This window comes from Triturus cristatus, chromosome 4_1, assembly GCF_964204655.1.
Source record: "Triturus cristatus chromosome 4_1, aTriCri1.1, whole genome shotgun sequence".
In the NCBI taxonomy this organism is placed as follows: domain Eukaryota; kingdom Metazoa; phylum Chordata; class Amphibia; order Caudata; family Salamandridae; genus Triturus; species Triturus cristatus.
In genome coordinates, this window is record NC_140585.1 from 455342311 (window position 1) to 455365029 (window position 22719).

Consider the following 22719-nt stretch of genomic DNA (forward strand, 5'->3'; position numbering starts at 1 on the left):
TAAAAAGTTGATTCTACTCAGGAGTAGTCCGGAGACTAGTATTTGCCGCCGACTAACTTGATTTGTGGCAAGTAAATAAATGACAATGTGTACATCTTTTCACCTTTCAATATTCTCTTAATGCAGAAAGGTTTGTTAATCGCTAAACATTTCCAAAGGTTTCTTAAGCTCTGCATGGATCAGGTCTCACATTAGAAGCTACTGGAGCAGGACAATCACTACAGATAAATTATGTAATAGTGATACTGAATCTAACAAACATTTTATTGATCCACCCAGGACTAGGGAAATAACATTGTAGGTACACTAAACGTTCTTTGATTACAATTGAGGTTTACATTACTGTATCCCAAAACATATGATCCATATACTCTCAATAGTGTTGTGACTACTTTATCAAAGGCAAAAGTAACTAGTGAGGCAACCGTACTTTAAAAAAGAAAAACTACGACATTTGAAATTGGTACAAAAATGTAAGTGCTTTCCTGTTATATATGCATAAGCAGACCTTCACTCTCACCAAGAAGTAACTATTTTGCTGTTACTACTCCATGGTGGCCAGAGCCCTTCGTATCAATCTAACATTTTCATTTACACTAGATAACTACAAGCAGTGGGGTAAGTTTACACATGTTGCGCGCACAAATGTTTTTCACTTTAAAGCCAGCCCTATTTGCTCTGTGGGGCTTGGGGGCGGAACAGCAAACAAAAACAACAAGCATTTGCAATGCTGTAGGTCTCGCATTTACGCAAGTTTTAGCTATTGGCATTGTGACAATGCGTTTTTTTGAATGTTTTAAAACCAAAACAAATAAAATGCATGCTTAGTTACAATGCCAATAGTTCAAACTTGCGTAAATGCGAGACCTATTGCATTGCAAATGCTTGTTTTTCATTTAATTGCTTGGTGGTACTAGAAGCACTCTGCTGGCCACCACACTGTGCAAAGACAGAACTCCTTTAGCCTCATGCTTTGTGAAATGTACAGATAAAGTTACTAATCTGAATGGCCACAATGGTTCAATTTTGCCTGTGCATGAGCCTTCTGTGTGAAAACGCTTAAAAGGCATCACTGAAGTCCCAAAATCCACAGCTCCTTCTTCTTCTAAGTACTGTGTACACAGTGAAAAAGGAAGGTTAAAAATATGTCTGGCATAGTTTTAACGTCTGAATATTAGCTTTCTTGGAGTAAAACAAAATAAAAATCTTACATCAAACTGACCACTTTTCTTTTGAATAGCCCGCACTCTGTTGAACAATATATCAAATTTGCCGTCCACATCCCCACAGGCCAATCTAAAAGGAAAGGAAAAGGAAAAATCAACAACAACAAAAATAACACAGCTCTTTTATAGTGCAAAATAATCACACCTGCAATATTATATTTAAGCTAATGTAGTAAAAGGACTCTATACTAATATCTCTCTCAATACATTTTTACATTTCACTTTACAAAATAGTACCAAAGAGAGAAACCTAAAAAATAAAAAAACAGCCTGGTGCTATACAGTGACTCTGTTAGGCACCTCCCTTGTTATCCTTGTGTCCACACGATGTGCCAAGAATGTGGACAGTATATATTTCTAAATAAATCTTTACGACAATTCGGGATTAATAAATTAGGGCATTATCTCCCTCTAGAGCCTACTGGATGTAGGGAGACTCACCCCTAACATAATGATACTCGATAATTAAGTGGGTTACAACATGCAACAATGAGTCGTTTAGATTATCTCTAGCTTTAATAATCTGGGGCATTGTTTCCCTCAATAGCCTACCAGTCTTAAACAGATGAAAATCTATGCTGGCGAGTTGCCTAATAAGTGGAGATAGATTATCAACCACCATCTCCCATCTTCTTCCACTACCGCTTATCAATATACGTGGTGCTGAGAGGTAAGCGTATGCTATCTTCCTAATATACGTGAGACTAACTCAATAATGACTCATCTAAAATAATGTTAATCTAGATGTTTTCTTATTTTAGACTGTAAAGCTTACAGTGTCTTCGTCGTAGTTATTTTAAAAGATGGTAAATAAGTACCACTCTTCTACGATGAAAGTTGAAATACATTAAAGTGAGTATTTACTATTTTTTTACTACTTATGGTACATCTCAGTACAACTTAGTTAGCCTTGTGTTACTCAGTGTAGTTTGTTTCCTCTGCCATTTGACAGATACATCCACACCAATTTCTTTATCTCTCGTGAATAAGCTGAATCATTATGTGGACACGGCGAGTGGTCAACTAACCATTACAGACTACAGGCATCCCCCTTAATTCTCAATCTTGAGGTACATATTTTTATATGTCGACTTATTTCTACCTTGTCATGAAACAATTATTTAGGTTAGGTTGATTAGCCTGAACCTTCACTACGCTGGCTGTTTGTTTAAAATACTACACTACGCCTGCTATTTAGATTCCATAATAAGCTTATTGATAGCCACTTTAACACATATGGTCTCCTTCGACCCCTTTTTTCTCAATAAATTGGAAATATGTCTTTCCTGGTCTGATCCTCCCACAGCAATGAGTAACATTATGAATGAATTTGTTGCCTAAAAGGGAATTGTGATACAAAAAAATGTTTTTAAAATTTGTAGACATGAGGTCTTTAGGATGTTCGCTTACAATTTTTAAGTATATATGTTGCTTTTGTTTTATTACTTTTGAAATTTGACTATGTATTGTATGCATTTTATTGTTAGGTATTGTTAGAAGTACGATTTACGGAAGGAAGGATCTTTATTACCTGTCCTGAAGAAGGTGGTTCTATAAACTTGTCCACCGAAACGCGTCGACGCTTGAAACCAGAGTTGTATTTGTCCTGGGACCAATTACCAAATATCTGGGTATAGTGAGCTTAGTGGTATTGGTCCTAAGGGAACACAAACCAACACTATTGAAGCACAATTGTGGTGCTTTTATTACAAAATGTGTCCTTCCACCTAATTTGTGTGATTTAGACTTCTGAGGTAGATTGCTTTTTTAAAAAATCTGTGTATATATTTTTATGAAGAAATTGGTTTTTATAAATAGAACTTTTTGTGTATTGATTCATTTTGTTTGTATCTATGATGCGCGCTCTCTTTTTTGAAATTTGTTTTAATAAAACATGTATTGATTAATTAAATTTCCTTTATGTATGCTCTTTGTTTAATTGCATTGCTGTGTATTGGATCACCCTTGTGATACTTTATTGGAAAGATCGATTTTCATTCATTTATTGGCTTTTATTGTGCATATTGTTAGGGAGTTCTGAACTTCATATGGCCACTGTTTTGGTCTTGGCAGACATTTCCATAAGTTATATCTCTCTTTGACATGATACCTGAGTAGTGCCTCTATTATTGATGTGAGACAGTCCAAAGGGAAAACCTTTTACTTCACAGTATATTTTGGTGCTCTGTTCCTTTGGACGTTATTGAGCCCCTCTCCTTGTTTTCACAAGGTTTATAGTACAGCCATTTGGCTGGAGAGCTTTCAGAGTTGATCGTTGTTTAACGACTATTTTCCATCAGGAACCATTGACCTCTGTGGGGCAATATGGACCCATTTAGAACATTTGGGTTTTCGGAGGACCAATACAATAAAATAATTGGCACCGCACCTAAAACCGGAAATAAACTAATGGTGATAACCGGTAACAATGATAAATGGAGTAAAGTATTTAACCTCAAAAAGAAATTAATACGTACTGAACTACACGCTGAGTTTCTTACCGAATATCTTAAAGCCGGTGTGATTCCAATAGGATTACAGATCAGGAACGAACCAGGGCTATTTATAGAGAATAAAAAGTTTCTAGATATTTGGACACAAATTGCAAATAGATGCAGTAGGGACTGGATCATTCTCATTATTGAGACAGCGCAGTAAACGATCATCATAGAGAAAAAAGAGATTGATGAATTAGAGAAAACCCTTTTTGACAATACAGCATTGGAAGATGCTAAAAAGAGACTAGATGACATTAATCAAGAGGTCAACAGATATAGGGAATATCTCATTAATAAGAAAACAATTAAGTTAAAGAAAGATGTCAACAAATTCAGTTTAGAACTAGTGTACCCCTATACGACTAAGGATTACTTTTCACAACCTAGGGAAGCAAGAGGACCTAGATCATTTGAACCTAGACCAATCTACTCTAGAGGAGGTAGGAAGATGGTTACCTTTTTGGAAACATCTGGCTCTAGCAGTGAGGAAGATGGACCCTCTAACCCAGATGAGGGTGGTCAAACCCCTTATAACAACCATGGGGATTTTTTAGAACGTCGCCCACGGAGGGGCAACAGAGTAAACACGGGTCAGGGAAGGAACCAATACCAACGAAATCCTCCCCAGGAGTATCTCAAAACACGCAACCAAAGATATTGGCGCTAGATCAGTTGAATATTAACAAAATTCCCATTATTAATCTATCCAATAGGGTTCTTACTAATGAGGAAATGGAGGTCCTAGGTAGAGGGTTTACTTTTGCCCCGACATCCAATGTTAAAAAATTTACGTTAGAAAAGGATCTAAGAGCTTTCTTTAGGAAGATCAGATTAACAAGATTTTTTGAGAACAGGGAATTTGTGACCCCAGTTAATATCTCTGGTCTAAAAGGGAAGTCCACCTTTACACCTCCGGTAAATTCCGTCAGCAAAAACGTGGAGATCTTTGAACATGTGGTAGATATAAGGATCAAAGACATCATTCACAATGCCTTTCCAGATAATAACAACATGTCCAAAGACTTAAGGTTGGCCCTTAAAAATCTTAAAGAAGACCCCAATCTTACCATCAAACCAGCTGATAAGGGCGGAGGAGTTGTTGTCTTTAATACTGGTGACTATGACCGCAAAATGCAGTCCCTGCTAGGAGTTGAGGACCACTATCAGAAAGTTCCCCACTCTAGATTAATAACCTTAACTAAACTTGTGAACGACACACTTTTAGAGGCAGACCTAAACAACTGGGTATGTGAAGCTGAACTGAAATTCCTTAGGAATGATAATGCTTTTACACCGGCGATCTATGGACTGCCGAAGATTCATAAAAATGAAAGGGATCCTCCTATGCGTCCAATAGTGAGTGGCATTGGCTCACTTTTAGAACCTTTTAGCCAATATGCAGACTCTTTTTTGAAACCCCTGGTCACCCAACAAAAATCCTATGTTAGAGACACCACTCATATAATCTCTATGATCGAGGGTGCCAGCTTTAATGAGAACACACAGTGGCTGGTTACTCTCGACATAGAAGCTTTATATACAAACATTCCGCAGGATGACACCATCAGAGTCATTAGTGAATGCCTAACCCCCGAGGCAACAAGAGGAGCCAATAAGGAATTTATTCTCAAATGCATCACCTTAGTTCTTAAGAACAATATATTTTTATTTAAGGACGACCTTTTTCTCCAGCGTAAAGGCACGAGCATGGGTGCTACCTGTGCGCCGAGCCTGGCCTGCCTATATGTTGGAAATTGAGAATACACATATCTATAATGAGGCGGCGCCCTTTTTTGAAAATATCACCTTATGGCGCCGCTTTATTGACAATATATTCTTTATTTGGGAAGGTGAAGAGAGAATACTGTTAGAATTCCTGGACTGGCTCAACTTGGGCGATTCCAACCTTAAGTTTACAGCCCAATATGACAATGTTTCAGTCAACTTACCCTCATGGTCGAACTTTTTTCAAAACCCACGGACAAGAACACACTTTTACACTATAAAAGCTATCATCCCCGTGCCCAGAGGGATAATATACCATTTGGTCAGTTCTTGCGTTTACGTAGGAACTGCACAATTTTGGAAGACTTTTATAAACACTCTGAGATACTTAAGAGTAAACTTCTTGATCGTGGGTATCCTAAGAAACTCATAAAACAAGCTTTTAAACGTGCTAGGTTTTATAACCGTGAAAGTATGTTCGAACAAAACCAAGAGAATAGAAGGAAGAAGGATTCAACATCAGAAAAACGCCTTGTGTGTGTAACACAATTTTCGAATATCAGTAATAAACTGAAAAATGTTATCAACTCCAACTGGAAGATTCTTAAGGAGGGTATGGAGATAAAACTTCAGAAACCGTTGTTTGCTTTTAAGCGGAATGACATTCGGAAAAATCTAGTTACAACCTACAAATCCAACAAACCCCAAGTACAGGTTTCGGTACACATGCAGAAAGTTGTAGGCAACTTTCCATGTGGGTCATGCAGCATTTGTGAACACTGTTTAAACACCAAATCAGTGTCACACAATGGTTCTACTCTCACGTCCAAAAGCCTTAATAACTGCAGGAGTAGCAACGTGATAGATCTCCTAGTTTGCCCGTGTGAATTAGTCTACGTAGGTGAAACTGGGAGAGAGCTGAGACTGCGACTGTTGGAGCATAGATCGGCATTGAAAACCAAGAAACATAATGCCCCCCTTGTAGAACACTATGAATTGTTGAAACACAAACACACAGACTTCAAATGGTTTGTAATTGAGAAAATCATTGGAAACATCAGAGGGGGCAATATGGAAAAGAAACGGAAAAATAGGGAACAATGGTACATATCCATCTTGGACAGTGTAGATAGGGGTCTAAACACCAAGGAGGATTGGATGAGATTGGTAATGTAGAATTCCCTCTTATCTTTATGAATTGCTTTCCTTGGTGCTATATCCGTATATTGGACTACATTACTCCAACTGAATAACAGTGGTATATATAGTGATATTGAGAATGAAATTAGTTGTTTTAGATAGGATCTTGAAACTTATACAATTTCACCTATCGAAACTTTAGTCCATAACCGATGCGACCTGGCACATTGGACACTGTACGATTAGTTCTTTGGTCCTTATGAAACATACCTATTTAGGAATCAGTAGTGAAAATGGCGATAAAGAGATCACCATTGTGTATTTCTATGAACTTATTGGCTCTGGCGGTTTAGGTGTTCATCAGTGCTATTGGGTATATTACACATTAATTGGGTGATGTGTAGGTTTATATATAATATTTGAATTTTGATCTATATCAGCGACCTCCATCTTAGTTGGACAGGTGTAGTGTGTCCCCTGAGGCATGTAACGTGAATATGACCTTTTATCACGTCCATACTAATTAAGGACACTGGGCGACTTCCAATAAACCTTGTTTGAAAACGGCATGGTTTAATTAAATACATTGGACATTTACAAACGCCCTGATGTCGATTTGGTTCTAGATATTCTCATATGTGATACCTGGTCAATTATCCAACCAGTGTTGCATTGCCAAATCGTTTTTCCATCCTTATCGAGTATTTGGTACCTATTCCAACATGGTGCCGCCAATAGACGTACAATGAGTACGCCTCTCCGCCCCTGGGAAGATTTGTTAATTAATTAAAACTTGTGTATATAGTGGAACCCGTAATTAAACTAGTTTTGGACACTGTTCAATATATTTCTATATAATTCTTGCCCGACTATTTTTGGATATCCATTAGTGGATTCCTTTGTCATAACCTCATACTGTAAAATTCGGTCTTTATAACACTCCGTGAGATACTTTTCTCTCACTGCGTGTGTCAGTCGAATTAATTGTTTGCTTCGATTTTATATGAGATCGAGTGTGAGCACTCGCCCACTCCGATAGCCGCACGGGTAGCCGATATAGTGGACTCAACACTTTGATTAATGATACGGACACTCCAATATGGCGCCCGTGCAGACACTACAGAGTCACTCTATTCAGACATGGGTGGTCCCTTCCATATGACGTAGTTGATGCCGGAGCCGTGTACTTAAGGCATTCAAACCACGGTTTATGTGTTTACCCGCGAAAAACGAGGTGGCGTGCCGAAGCCCGGATTATGTAGAGCTATACAGGCAAGTGAGGTGTAATACGATATAAGCAAATATTCTTCTGACCCTTGATGATAATAGACCAGGGCATCGATGGGCGTTTAGCAGTGTATAATGTTAGTCTTTCAGGTTACTTTTTACCTCAGTGCTGACCTTTGGGGATATGTGGACTCTGTTAGGCACCTCCCTTGTTATCCTTGTGTCCACACGATGTGCCAAGAATGTGGACAGTATATATTTCTAAATAAATCTTTACGACAATTAGGGATTAATAAATTAGGGCATTATCTCCCTCTAGAGCAGAGGTCTTCAAACTTTTGGATGCCGAGACACCCCTGTCAACATTATGAGGCGTAAGGACCCCCTCGTGACAAAAATGTCTAAACCTGTTGACTAAATTGCGTGGGATGAAAATGTAAATGAGATTATGTGATGCCGCGTATTTTGGGATAGCATTGCTTCATTATTTTGATATTTGTTACACATAGTAACGCTGAGGAAAGATTTCACCCAATCAGTACCCATTTATAACCAAAATACAGCAATTATCATCAGAAAGATTTCAAGTCAACCTTTGTGAAGGGCCTTCCACTCTGCAGCAATACGTGCTGCCACATTAGAAGCTCACCTGGCCCTGACCGGAAGAAGCAGGGGTCCCTTAAAACCCTGGCGGTTTTGTGTAGAGTTAAGCCTTTTACCCATGCAGCTTTCCTCTCACCCCCTCCCTTCCATCCCTCTCTCCTCTCCTAACCCCGGATCCCTCTCTCACTTTGCAGGTCATTTTCTTTCACCCCTTTTTACAACTTCTGAACTCTCCCCATTCAACCTCTCACTTCACCTTTAATCACCTCTTGCCATTCTGTCCTTTCACTGCCCTCATCTCTAACAGTGTCTCACATTTATCTCATGGCCTCTCTGGCCCTGTCACCTCCCGTGCCCCTCAGCACTTCTCATTCACCTCGTCTCTTCATTTAAATTTTTGTCTATTTGTATCTTACACCTCTCCAGTCCCCCCATTCCTCTTTCACATCTCCCCTTTGTTCTAACAGAAGCCCTCACCTTTGGATCACACTCACTTCTTGCGTGTCCACACTTCTCTTCGGCAATTCACATTTCTCCTCATCCCTGACCTCTTCAATCAAATTCTCTCACTCCCTTGCTGTCCTCTCTCATTTTGGGTGCGGATGCAAGTTCAGAATGGGATGAATGAATGTATGATTACTGATGGGCTTGTTTGAGTGAGTTGCATATTGAGTAGTGAGGGGGACAGGTGAGTGAAGTGTCACATGAGTGCAGGATGAGTAGTGTACTCATGTGACTGCAGGTTGAGGTATAGTGTGAGCAGGACAAGTGCATTTTGAGAGCAGAGTGATCACTGTGAGTGCAGGGTGAGCGGGTGAATGGTGCAAGTGCATGGTGATCAGTGTGAGTGCATTGTGATCGCTGTGAGTGCAAGGTGAGCGGGTGAATGGTGCAAGTGCATGGTGATCAGTGTGAGTGCATTGTGATCACTGTGAGTGCAAGGTGAGCGGGTGAATGGTGCAAGTGCATGGTGATCAGTGTGAGTGCATTGTGATCGCTGTGAGTGCAAGGTGAGCGGGTGAATGGTGCAAGTGCATGGTGATCAGTGTGAGTGCATTGTGATCACTGTGAGTGCAGGGTGAGCGTGACAATGAAGGGCGAGAATGAGGAATGAGTTGTCTGAATGCAGGGTGCATTCCCAGACCCATGAAGTAACTCAGCATGTTATTGACGGGGCGTAGACTTTAAAGATCTAAGTTAAACTATTGCGGCATTAATTGGGGATCGAGGGTGAAGGAAATAAATAATGTGCTGATCCTGCAACAAACTTCCAGTCCTATGGTTAGGGTTGCCAGCAGATTATTTTGGTGGCCCAGTCGGTACAAAAAAAACCAATCACCTAAAGCGGTATTTTCAGCGCTTATCTGTGCATACTTCCCAGGGCCGGCTTTAGTGCTGGTGGTGCCCTGTGCAACCATGTTTGTTGGTGCCCCCCACAATGACCACCCCCACCACGGATTCTCTCACTAGCACCCTTTAACAGTGACCAAGTCTCCATAACCACACTCTCTCAGATGCATTGAATTAGTTATATAGTGCCACTCATACCAGTGTAGGGTGTCCGAGCACTTTGCATCACACACACATTACTCAGAGACAATCATAAGTGTGTAAATCAGTGTATAGGAAATGTTACATAAACCAAAGGACTGAAAGTGTAGGAGTCACATGTCATCCATACTGGTGGGCAGTATAGTTTAAGAGTGCTTGGTGTGGAGAAGCACAAACTCAGAGTCGAAAAAGAAACAGCATAGTTGGGAGTTTCCTTTAATAATAAGAATTGATTTCTAGCCAAATTAACCCTTTTTGCAACATTAATCAATGGTCTAATAATGTATTCTTTGTAGTGTGCATGCTGTTCTAGGATGAAAGTTAATAGCTCACTATTCTCTATTAGGGCTTTAAGTTATAAATTGCAAGTAACAAAAGGATGTCTCTTTTGAAAGCAGTAACCTGCTGATCTCTTCACATCATACGCACTCTGTAATCTACTTGGTACACGTTCTTTGCAGCAGGCATATTAACCCTCTGCACTAACATCACCCAAGTCAAAACCTCAACTATACAACATTCTGATCTCTCTCCAGGAAGATAATTAATCACACAAGTTATCTTGACATTTATGTGAGGCCTGGCAATTGCCGGGGAAAGAAACGCTGCAGCAGGTGCTTCAAAAGCACAATAAACTTTCACTCACGGCGCCCCCAGGAAGCCAACTTTGTATTCCTTTCCATGAAATGCATTCTCACACTATGGCAGTGAATGTAGAATCCAAATGTAAGGAATAGGCACAGTGGGAACCCAGGGGGTACTGGAACCAGCAAAAAAACCTAAGCCTCTGTAACCAGTTTACAAAGGCATGTTAAATGGTCTTTAAAGACCTGTGAAAAAACACGGGGGTGCCGGAGATAGGAATCCAGACACTGCCCAGCTGAGCCCCCAGCAGCTCAAGTTTCACTGCAGCAGCCCGGGCTGAGACACAGGACGGGGGAAGGGGGGGGGGGGGGGCTGAAGCCCTTGGGCCTGGGCAGAAGTGTGACTGGGAAGGCGCGACCCCCTTTGCATCACTCCACGGCCCCCCTGGGGGTCGCGCCCCACAGTTTGAAGACCCCTGCTCTAGAGCCTACCGGATGTAGGGAGACTCACCCCTAACATAATGATACTCGATAATTAAGTGGGTTACAACATGCAACAATGAGTTGTTTAGATTATCTCTGGCTTTAATAATCTGGGGCATTGTTTCCCTCAAAAGCCTACCAGTCTTAAACAGATGAAAATCTATGCTGGCGAGTTGCCTAATAAGTGGAGATAGATTATCAACCACCATCTCCCATCTTTCTCCACTACCGCTTATCAATAAACGTGGTGCTGAGAGGTAAGCGTATGCTATCTTCCTAATATACGTGAGACTAACTCAATAATGACTCATCTAAAATAATGTTAATCTAGATGTTTTCTTATTTTAGACTGTAAAGCTTACAGTGTCTTCGTCGTAGTTATTTTATAAGATGGTAAATAAGTACCACTCTTCTACGATGAGAGTTGAAATACATTAAAGTGAGTATTTACTATTTTTTACTACTTATGGTACATCTCAGTACAACTTAGTTAGCCTTGTGTTACTCAGTGTAGTTTGTTTCCTCTGCCATTTGACAGATACATCCACACCAATTTCTTTATCTCTCGTGAATAAGCTGAATCATTATGTGGACACGGCGAGTGGTCAACTAACCATTACAGACTACAGGCATCCCCCTAATTCTCAATCTTGAGGTACATATTTTTATATGTCGACTTATTTCTACCTTGTCATGAAACAATTATTTAGGTTAGGTTGATTAGCCTGAACCTTCACTACGCTGGCTGTTTGTTTAAAATACTACACTACGCCTGCTATTTAGATTCCATAATAAGCTTATTGATAGCCACTTTAACACATATGGTCTCCTTCGGCCCCTTTTTTCTCAATAAATTGGAAATATGTCTTTCCTGGTCTGATCCTCCCACAGCAATGAGTAACATTATGAATGAATTTGTTGCCTAAAAGGGAATTGTGATACAAAAAATGTTTTTAAAATTTGTAGACATGAGGTCTTTAGGATGTTCGCTTACAATTTTTAAGTATATATGTTGCTTTTGTTTTATTACTTTTGAAATTTGACTATGTATTGTATGCATTTTATTGTTAGAAGTACGATTTACGGAAGGAAGGATCTTTATTACCCGTCCTGAAGAAGGTGGTTCTATAAACTTGTCCACCGAAACGCGTCGACGCTTGAAACCAGAGTTGTATTTGTCCTGGGACCAATTACCAAATATCTGGGTATAGTGAGCTTAGTGGTATTGGTCCTAAGGGAACACAAACCAACACTATTGAAGCACAATTGTGGTGCTTTTATTACAAAATATGTCCTTCCACCTAATTTGTGTGATTTAGACTTGTGAGGTAGATTGCTTTTTTTAAAAACCTGTGTATATATTTTTATGAAGAAATTGGTTTTTATAAATAGAACTTTTTGTGTATCGATTCATTTTGTTTGTATCTATGATGCACGCTCTCTTTTTTGAAATTTGTTTTAATAAAACATGTATTGATTAATTAAATTTCCTTTATGTATGCTCTTTGTTTAATTGCATTGCTGTGTATTGGATCACCCTTGTGATACTTTATTGGAAAGATCGATTTTCATTCATTTATTGGCTTTTATTGTGCATACTGTTAGGGAGTTCTGAACTTCATATGGCCACTGTTTTGGTCTTGGCAGACATTTCCATAAGTTATATCTCTCTTTGACATGATACCCGAGTAGTGCCTCTATTATTGATGTGAGACAGTCCAAAGGGAAAACCTTTTACTTCACGCTATACAGGTGAACACATCATTTTATCTATTTCCGCAAAAAAATGCTAAACTAGTGCTCTGTAAGAATAAAAGGTATTGGGGTGCACAGCCTCCTCTTCGCACAGGACGAAGCTCTTAATTGTCTGCAAATCAGGCACTTTTACTCATAGTAAAAAAAAGCACGGACAAAGCTCATAGTTTAGACTTTGTGTAGTAAAACTACTTTCTCACACACAAATGATAGTATTACTGAAGCACTGCAAGATTAAACCATACACAGTACAGGGCCCACTCTACAGCAAAAACGAATGCTTTGCCTCAAAGATCCTATACAGAATAAGCAGCAGTCGCTCACACTTCTATACACAACAGCTAGTGAAGCACTGCAAAGCAAGATTCTCATATTCATTCTCTCTGCCACAAACCGTCATGGGCGAGGGGTTTGGATTTCTGGTGGAGAACTCTACAGTACTTTCTTAAAATGAAAGCAAGACTGAACAGGAAGAAGATTACTATACGAGTAATGCCAATTTAGTAGTACACGGACAGACTACGCATTACGACAGAGGACACAGAGAACTAGTGCAGTATTAGTGATCTAGGGGCAAAGCTGAGAAAAGGAGGTAGGAAAGAGAAATGAGGTGGAACAGATTTATCGAGATGAGCAAACTCCCTAGTTGTTGAAGGCTGCATACGAAGGTAGGGCTTTAGAGTTGAAAAACGTTATGTTGCACTGTTAAGTTAACATATTTTAGTAAGGTGCCAATGTACACACCAGTGGCCCACTTCAAAGCACTGCTGATCAGCTGAGAGTGGAAAGTTCACGGTAAAGATTTCAGACTAATAAGAAGATGAAAAAATGTCAGACTGGCCAGAAAAGGCGGGGTGGGCTTGTGGCATTAAGAGGTACAGTGAAAATGAGTGAATATTTATCAAAATACAAATTGCAATTCTCGACTGACAGCATTGTAGTTTCATAGATGAAAGGCTCTCTGCAAATGTCATTTAATAATTTAAAAGATAAAGCATTAAAAAGACAGTGCCGATACTGAACTGGAAAACCAATTAAAATCAAACATTGGTATTTTGTTTATTTACAAAAAATATTAATAAAGCTATCGCCGTGTTTTATATGGTAATATCGCATACCAACATGCAGAAGTGTGAAATTCCAAAGTGGGTGCTGGAAGAAGACGCTAAATTGATATTTACTGTCACACCTTCAATTATATTGCTATACTAAAGACCGCATTAAATTATTATGAGGTTGGGCGTTAGATCAAGTGGGCTAAGATACATCTATCCCATTTACAGCAGACAGCCTATTGTCTGCTTATGTGTGTGTGTACGTAAATATGTATTCTTGTGCATAATTGCGCAGCACAAATTTAGCTATGAGCCACTGAGTGCCACATCGAGCCGGTGGCAGGAGTACAATCTCAATCAATCAGGGATTTGTAAAGCGCAATACTTACCCGTGAGGGTCTCACGGCGCTGGGGGGGGGGGGGGGGGGAGGAGGGGGGGGCAGCTCTGTCTCATCCGAAAAGCCAGGTCTTGAGGCTCTTCTTGAATGCTTGCAGTGTGGGGGTTCGTCTGATGCGGAGGGAGAACTTGTTCCAGGTCTTGGCTGCAACGTAGTAGAAGGCTCACCGCCCCCGCTCCCCTTGCTCTGGTTCTGCGGATGCGTGGGATTTAGGCCAGGGCAAGATCCGCAGAGCGGAAGCTTCTTTTGGGTGCATAGAAGAAGATTCTTTCATTGAGATATTGGGGTCGGATGTGTTGGAGGGATTTGCAGGAGTGGGTGAGGAGCTTGAAGTCACTGTTTTCAATGGGGAGCCAGTAGAGTTCTCGTAGGTGCTGGGTGATGTGGTGTCGTGGGATGCGGAGGACGAGCCTGGCTGCAGCGTTCTGGATGGTCTGGAGTTTGCGGAGTAGTGATTTGTTTATTCCGGCATAGGGGGAATTCCCGTAGTTAAGGCTGCTGGTTAAGAGTGCGTTGGTGACCATCTTCCTGGATTCTGGGGGAATCCATTTGAAGGTCTTGCGGAGGGTCTAAATTAGTTTACAATTACATAATTGTATCTTTTTGGTAATCTAATAAAAGAGCAACAGCTTTACCACTGTAAACTATACGACCCATAAAGCCCAATGCTATTTGTTAAACACAAATCCTGACTGAAGGGGTCACACAGTAGGTCCACAAGGCAAGTTTATGGAGCACTGGAATTTACCTACTACAATGAGTGAAGTAACTGAAAATGCACATCATGCAAGGACAACATAGTTGATACATAAGCATGTTCGTTATGAGTAACAGTGCAGTGTTGAGAGTTACTAATTCTATAGTAACTCAACAAAGGGAGGTTTGAATCCATTTTGGCTTCCTCACATACATTCCAAACCATTTAGTTGTTGCTAAAAGCCCTTCTTTCAGGACTGCCTATGAAAACGTACAGGTTTCAGTTCACCAGTAACAGTGTCCCCTTTAAGTCGGAAATGCCCCAACCTGTATGCATTATTACAAACATAAGTGAAAGCAGCAAAGGTGTTAAATGGCATAGCTACAACGAGTGTGTGTATAATCAGCTAAAGTGATGGGGCTTCTGGGAGGAGAGGAATGCAGAGTGAGTGTGGGATCGTCACTCAGATTGTTTGCTGGAGTACCAATGAAAGTGCACAAAAGTTCTCCAGGCTGCCCACTCTTTCAAAAGAGCCAAGCATTAAATAAGCACCCTTACAAATTCCCTAGAAAGGTATTAATATGAACTGCTTGATTGTGTGATGCACTCTGGGAAATGTAATTTGTATCGACTCAAATTGCATGTTTTGTATAGTGTGAAAGTTGCAGATGTGAAGCCTCATACCAAGCAAAACTCACACACGGCCTATACATACTGCTGACAATCTCAAGCCTCCAAATAACATGTATCGCACTCGGAAGCTCTTCTTTGAATGCTTCATTAGAAAACCATCATAACTGAATGTCAGCGTCTTGGTTATCCATCATCATTTTTAACCCTTCAAAACGTTTTACTTCCAGCAGAAAGTATTTCATCACAGTAGATAACAGACTTAAGTAACAATTGCAACTTTGTAGTATATGACTAGTGCAGCCATTTCGAAGAGATATTTCTCTTCATATAGTCTTTCATTCACTTTACATCATTTCGTAATTTACCAGTAATAACATTGATATTTCCATTATTGTTATATTATTAACATAGAATTCCAATGAAACACTAAACCTATGTTCTTAAGCAGAAAGTATATATATGTTTCAAGTTTTCATTAAATGAGAATCCGAATAGACCGGTTTGCGAAAAGTTTAAAAAAAACATGCTTTGCTCGCTTCCGCCTCACAGCCAAACCTCCAACCTTACTCCCTGGATGATACTAATAATGTATTTATAATGCTTATGCTTGGAGAAAAGGTGGTATTAAGCACTATACAAGTAAACAATGTTCTCTCATTGCCTTACATTTTCTACTCTTTGCTCTTTTATGGCTTCGCCGCATGCATGCCTGCTCAAAGATTTCTCAAATGATGGATGGCAGACCAGCACTTCCTCTGCTCCACACAGTAACCAAACAATGAAAGACTGAGAAAGAAAGTGAGAACCTTTTTTTCTTTTACAACTATCTCACCTTTCCTGCCTTATGCCGTATGTGCAGCAAGGGTGAGTGAGTGCTGGAAGCATAGGGATTCATTTTGCATGGCACTTGGTTTAGGATAGCATAAGATAAAGGTTAAATTCAGTTTTCCAAGACACTGGAAATGTGTTGTCTGCGTTCCCGTGCCTGGAGGGTGGAGATACAGTCAAGTGAGGTAAAATAGAGAAAGGGCTATCTTTAGAAAGTCAAGTAGGACCTTGTGAGCAGAAGGCTACTGGTCAATTTATCCCGAGCACTGACTATTTGGTAGATGGTAGGGGTAAAGGGCAGGACTACAGGTTCTGTTTATTAAGATGAGGATGTTTCTCGGCAAGGTCTGTCTTCTTGTCTGTCCACGACTACCGCTTCAGGAAGACAGATGATAGCCAGGTGCAGCATTCTCACATTTCACTATGCTCCTGCTTTGGATACTCTTGACTGGAGCAAACCTTCCTACCTGCCGTAAGAGCCATCGCCTTGCACAAAGGCAGTGTCTGAGAAGCAGCCAAAAATGACATTTGAAAGAGAACCAAGCCAAATCGGTTCATGGACCCACATCCAGTATCTGGAAAGGAAGAATAAAATTGTGATTTTCACCACCTCACTTTACCAGTCCCAAGTTCTTCATGGCCAAGGGAGGGGAGTACTCCGCGGATTAGGGCTGCTGTCTGCATGATATCTTGTCTCCTTGGGGACTGGGTACATCACCTGAATTTGGCGCTTTATGATAGAGAAGCTGAGGGGGCGGCAGAGAAGTCTACCTGCTAGCAAAGGAAAAAAGACGGCCTGGCTCTACAGTAGGAGAGAAAATCCAGAAGAAGCCCAATGCATTCCTGGGATCAGGAACACCAAGAGGAAGCAGACTACCAAAAAGGTAACAAAGCCAGGAGTTACCAGAGTTGCTAAGGGGTCTCCTTGTTTCTCCAAGCAGTACTTCCTGTGAGCAGAGCCAAGAAATAATTGCCAAGCGTCATCAAGTTGTCAGCATCCTTCCATGTGCCCTAGAAACTGGTCCTGCCATTATCGTAATTAGAGAGCCCTTGCTAAAACAGACGCGGAAGCCCTGAACGGCCTGTGGTTCCCCAATCGCAGAAAGCACCCAGTCACTGACAACCAGCAGAGAGGCAGCTAAAGCCAAATATGAATGCTGACATTTAGCCTGCCGTGCTGATTGCACCTAGCACCTACTTCAGAGTGAGGTCACCGTTCCAGCCAATAGAGTTAAAAGTGCCAGTCACTGGAGAGGAAATGCTGAGTGTGCCCACTCGCATCACCACAACTGCACCGACAGTGAGCAGGTAAAAAGCAGGGACTAACTGAGAACGGAATGAGTGCAGAGGATTGAGCCTTATGACACCAAGACATTTGCTATGAGATCTCAAATTGGGTAAATCTATTTGAATTGGTTAGCTGCCTAGCTCCGAGGAAGACCTATTGTCTCAGAGCTTCAATGTGGATGATCTGTTCTGGGGCCTCTGAAACTGATGGGAGAGCCCAGCGAGAACAGCCATAGGTGGAGAAGATGATGTTTCATCTAAAGTGATCCATGCTCCACAATTCAGTCCCTGGTTACCAAATTGGCCAAAGCTTCCTACCTCACGCAAGAATGTGTTTAAGATGGTGCCTGTGCACTAGCAGCCCAAAAGATGAGACAAGGTACAGGGAAAGCTCAGTGGACGAGATGCACAACCCCTGGAGGGAGGAAAGTGATTAGGACCAGAGGCTGTCAGAAGACAGACGCAGCCTACATTATGCTAGCCCTAAAGCACTTGTGGCACGGTGCAGAGGACTGTCACAAGACTTTGCAGTGAGGAACTTGTAGGATGCACAGGTCACGGGGCCTTGAAGAGATCATCTGCACTGGGACTACCTGGAGTCTGACAGGATGATCCGAAGACCATCAGGTCCACAGAAAGACTCAATAGCTGAAGAAACCCTCTACTGAATGAAACAAGGATGAAGCAGTCTGAGCAACAATGAAAATCAATGCTTTTGAACAAACAGTGGAAATCCAGCTATCAGATAACCCTCAACTAGAATTCCAAGATTGTATTGTGGCTTCATTAGGTCAAATGGAGGGACAGCTAGAGCACCAAGAGGACATGTCAAAGGTTGAGAGCGCTTGGATCTCTGAGTACCAATACTACCACAAGGAATGCTTCTTCTAACCATTATACAGAGTTAGGGATTTTTTGCTGCGGAGAATTAAGAAGGATCTGCAAGTACTCAAAGTGGAATTGTTGCCCTGGCATTCAGCAAGACTTAAAGTCGAGCATAAGGGTAAATGGAACCCATGTCTTCTCCCATCTTGAGGCTGCTGAATCATTTCTTGTAAGGCGGAGCTCTAAACTCGGCCAAGTCATTGAGAGCAATGTGGAAAAAGGAAATGGAATGAGACACAGAGGACCCTGGACAAGATGCATGCTGCTCCATTTTAGGTTGGGGCAGATCTGAAGGGCTTGCTGTAAAACGATTATTGTATTGAAACGTGTTTTTCTCTTTCTAGCAAGTCGGTCACTCGCCGCCAATCATTTGGGGAGACCACCAATCAATGTATCATCCTAGCATTCAAACAGGTTAGAAACATCAACATTTACCTCTTTGTTCTCAGATCATTTATGATCAGTATTGAGTAACATTGTACACACATATCTGTTAAACTGTAGAAATAAGGGAGAATTGATAGTGTCTTTTGGATATATTGTATGTATTTATGCACTCACCTAAGCACTGCTTCGCCTGCACTTTTTTGTTTAATAAAGTTGTACTGCCATTTGCAAATATATATTGGCTAATATATAACCGCAACAGATACCTGTTCAGTCTGAGTATTTTTAGTAGATGTAATCCAAGTGAGGACTTGCTACAGGACTGCTTGAATAATATAGTGATTGGGTGGTCTCCCTGAATGACAGGTAGTGGGTGACCGACTAGCTAGAAAAAGGCCCACAGTGGACTGTGTTCATATAGCAAGTATCTGTCCAAAGCACAGAATTCAGAGTCTGGTCTGAGCTTTTGCTGAGTTTCCTTCTACTGACAAGGATCCATTACAGTTCTTTTGGGAATGTTAGAGTTCTGTTCCAGTTTTGTTCTTGAATGGGAAGAGAAAACACACAATTCCTTTAAATACAATGATAGATTTTCATAGGGTGAGGAGATGGACAGGGGATTCAAAACTGACGATGGAGGTCGCCAATGCCATTCCTCTAAAACCATTTGAACTGTGATCCATGTAAAATTATCACCGATACCCGCCAGTGCGAATTAGGTGCTGTTCTGCTTCAATCCCATGATAGCAAGGATGTAGTAGTTGTCTTTGTGTTGTGTACCTTGAAAGGAGCTGATGGACCTTATTTGGTAATTGTGAGTGAGGCATTGGCCTGCTGATGGGCCTTGGGTCACTTTATAAGCTATTTGTGGGGTGTGCCATTCACAAATCATGTGGCTCACAAACTCCTGGTTAACCTATGTACCACAAGTGGGAGCAGGTAAGGCCACTCCTACGATAGCCCAGTGACAGAAAAGACTGCAGAAATTCCAGTATCACGTGGAGTACATTCTGGATAAAGGAACATTTTTGCAGATTGTTCAACGTGTCTGCCTTTAAGTGCACTGGACGTTGCTCAGGATGCCAAGGAAGAGGAACGCAGTATGATTGGGATTTTTTCCACAATCATGAATGACTGTATCACAGCGGATGAGAGGAAAATAGCTTTGACGGACAAAAGAGTTATAGAAGGAGCAATGAAGTTTCTTAAAGGCTGGGCATTGTCTAAGTGACCCAATGGGATCGGAAATCCTTCATTTAGGCATATGTGTTTCACACATTTTTCATTAGGTCCTGAAGAAAACCACAGCACCTCTATGGAGGGCACATTGGCTGAAACATGCCGACCCTATGATCACAAACAACCAAGCCAGGTTGAATTTTCCAGGCATGGTAATAGAATTATATTTTAACCCCGACCCCTGGGTGTGCCAGTAAAATTGTTTTCAACATACCAGGTAGTTAGTTTTATTTCACTAGCACATTTTCTCACACTACCCCCCCCCCCCTCCCCCCGGCTGATCATAAGGTTTTACAATACCTCTGTTCATACATAACTAAAACATCCCTGAGCTCCTCCTGCTCAGTGAGGAGGTTGTAGCCCGCACTACGGCCAGGTTCGGAGTGCGAGGAGTTTCCCTATGATGAAGCATGCCACCCTCGGGTGGGTGAGGGAACTTGTCCTATAAAAAGGGAACCCCCCCCCCCCCCCCCCCCCCCCCATCACACTCCCTCTTCTTTTTTCCTTCTTGACCCAGGGTGGCCTGTTTGTGGTACCTATTACCAAAGTGATCAATCAAACCCATACGATCTTATTAAAAAAAAAAAAAGCGACTACCATCACAAATTCTGGCCTCGCTGCCTACAGACCAATGACCCTAATGAAGCCTCTAAGATCAGGGGTGAACTGAATCAGCACAATTCCTTTAGAAAGCACACACTTATTAATATTGAGGAGGGGAGGCGATGCCCCTACAAACATGTCAACCATGTGTCTGCTTTAAACAAATACATAACAGAATGATCAATGCAAGTCACAATGAAGGTTCAAATCTTACCTGACATACCTAAAGGACCAAAATATATGAGACAAATATACGAGACGTGTTGTGATTGCACTTCAGAGGGAATCGCAAAAATATGGAACAGATGGATAGTTTGTATCAAAGATCAATAATCTAATCTCTCTCGTTTTTAAGACTCTCAGTCCTCGCCAGATTGAGGCGAATGCAGAGAAAGAAGAGCCACGGATATTAGAAAACATCATGGAAACTGAGAAATGTCAGAATATACGATACATTTTTCGAAGGGCTATGTGCTTTGTGAAACTGTAAGTAAGCAGCTACATGTGCCAATAAAACCACACTCTTAAAAACACAGGATAGCATTTGTAGCGTATTTGGGTAAAAGCATTAGAATTCAAAGGATTACGTGGAACATGTTGCAATATCAATGTCGCATCAAACTATTGTATTCATGTAATTTCCCAGGCTACTTTTTTTCCTTTTTTAAATTAAGACTGGCCCAATTATTAAATCGAGAAGGACAAGAGTAACAAAGGGTAAAAACATAATTCGCCAAGGACACGTGCAGTCACACGTGCCAGATACAACCAAGCACTACATGGACACGGTCTACTCCACATGTTCCCATTTCTGTTTAAGGTGTATAGAAGACAAACTCTACGTACAGTTGAAAAATCACTCAACCAAATAAGGATTTTTACCAATAGTACAATTCTGACTCTCCAGCGCTCCCTAAAAACAATTAAATGTCCGCAAGTTAAAATTATGTAGTGGTGCTACTTACAGTCTAAGTGATGGTTCAGCCATGAAAAACACACCGTTGGAAATAAAGGGAAAAGTTGGTGCACTATAAAAGCATTTAGAGAGCAGGAAGAACGGCCATTGCACTTCCGGAACCTAAGTGCATCAATTAAAGGCGTCCGATTTTGCTTGTAAACTAGATTGGAGGCCGAGAAGAGTGAACGCGCACTGGAGCACAGGACACCGCGACAGTTGCCAATTACAGAACTATTGACAGTAAATGCTCGATGTTCCGAGTAATACTATCAGATAACATGCCGATTTGTTCTTTCTGCGGGGATCGTTTGATCGATCGGAACCTTCAAAGTGCTTCTAGTCGGAAGTTTAAAATAGGCACATTCTGCCTGGGAAAGAAGCTCAAAACAAGTTAGAATCCTGCAAAAAAAGAACCAAAAACAAGCACTACTCCACACAACGACAGCACGAGTTACAGAAAAAACAGACACGTCTATTATTTATCGCGACCTAAACAAGCATTGAAAATGCAATCGGTTTCGCCTTTAATTAAGTTAAAGCCATTTGCTTTGCTAATGGTATTGTGTAGCAAAGCAAATGGCTTTAACTTAATGAAAGACGAGACCTATTGCATACTCCATTACAGCCTGTCTCGCAGAGCCAGTAGTGCAGGCTCGACCTAAAAATATGCACCAAAAAGACACCTTCTATCCATGAATGGGCTTTAGCGATGTTTTAAGGCATGGGCAAAGAGGGCTCTGGCTCAGGGCCCCACCCTTTCAGGGGGCCACTGATAGAGCCATTTCTGTTCTCAGAGGCCTTGCCCTGATGCCCTTGAATAATTCTGAAACAGATTGTTTTAAATACTGTTTTCCTTTAATTCATTTTTAAAGTGGGAGATTTGTGAGAGTCTATTACAGAAATGTTGCGTTTATATTTTATAAAACAACGAAGTCAGTGTGATGTGAACAGGGCACT

At 41.0% G+C, this 22719-nt stretch overlaps 1 protein-coding gene across 1 annotated transcript in view; it reads right to left on the bottom strand.

Annotated features, from left to right (window-relative positions):
- CWF19L1 (CWF19 like cell cycle control factor 1) overlaps positions 1-22150 on the bottom strand; it is a 236016-nt gene extending 213866 nt beyond the window's left edge. Inside the window, exons 1-2 of the mRNA XM_085652614.1 lie at positions 21770-22150; positions 1212-1296 (exon numbers count right to left, since the gene is read on the bottom strand). Coding sequence (XP_085508740.1) covers positions 1212-1296; positions 21770-21792 — 108 coding nt within the window. The 5' untranslated portion in view covers positions 21793-22150. The remainder of the gene's footprint in view (positions 1-1211; positions 1297-21769) is intronic.
- Positions 22151-22719: the final 569 nt, after the last annotated feature.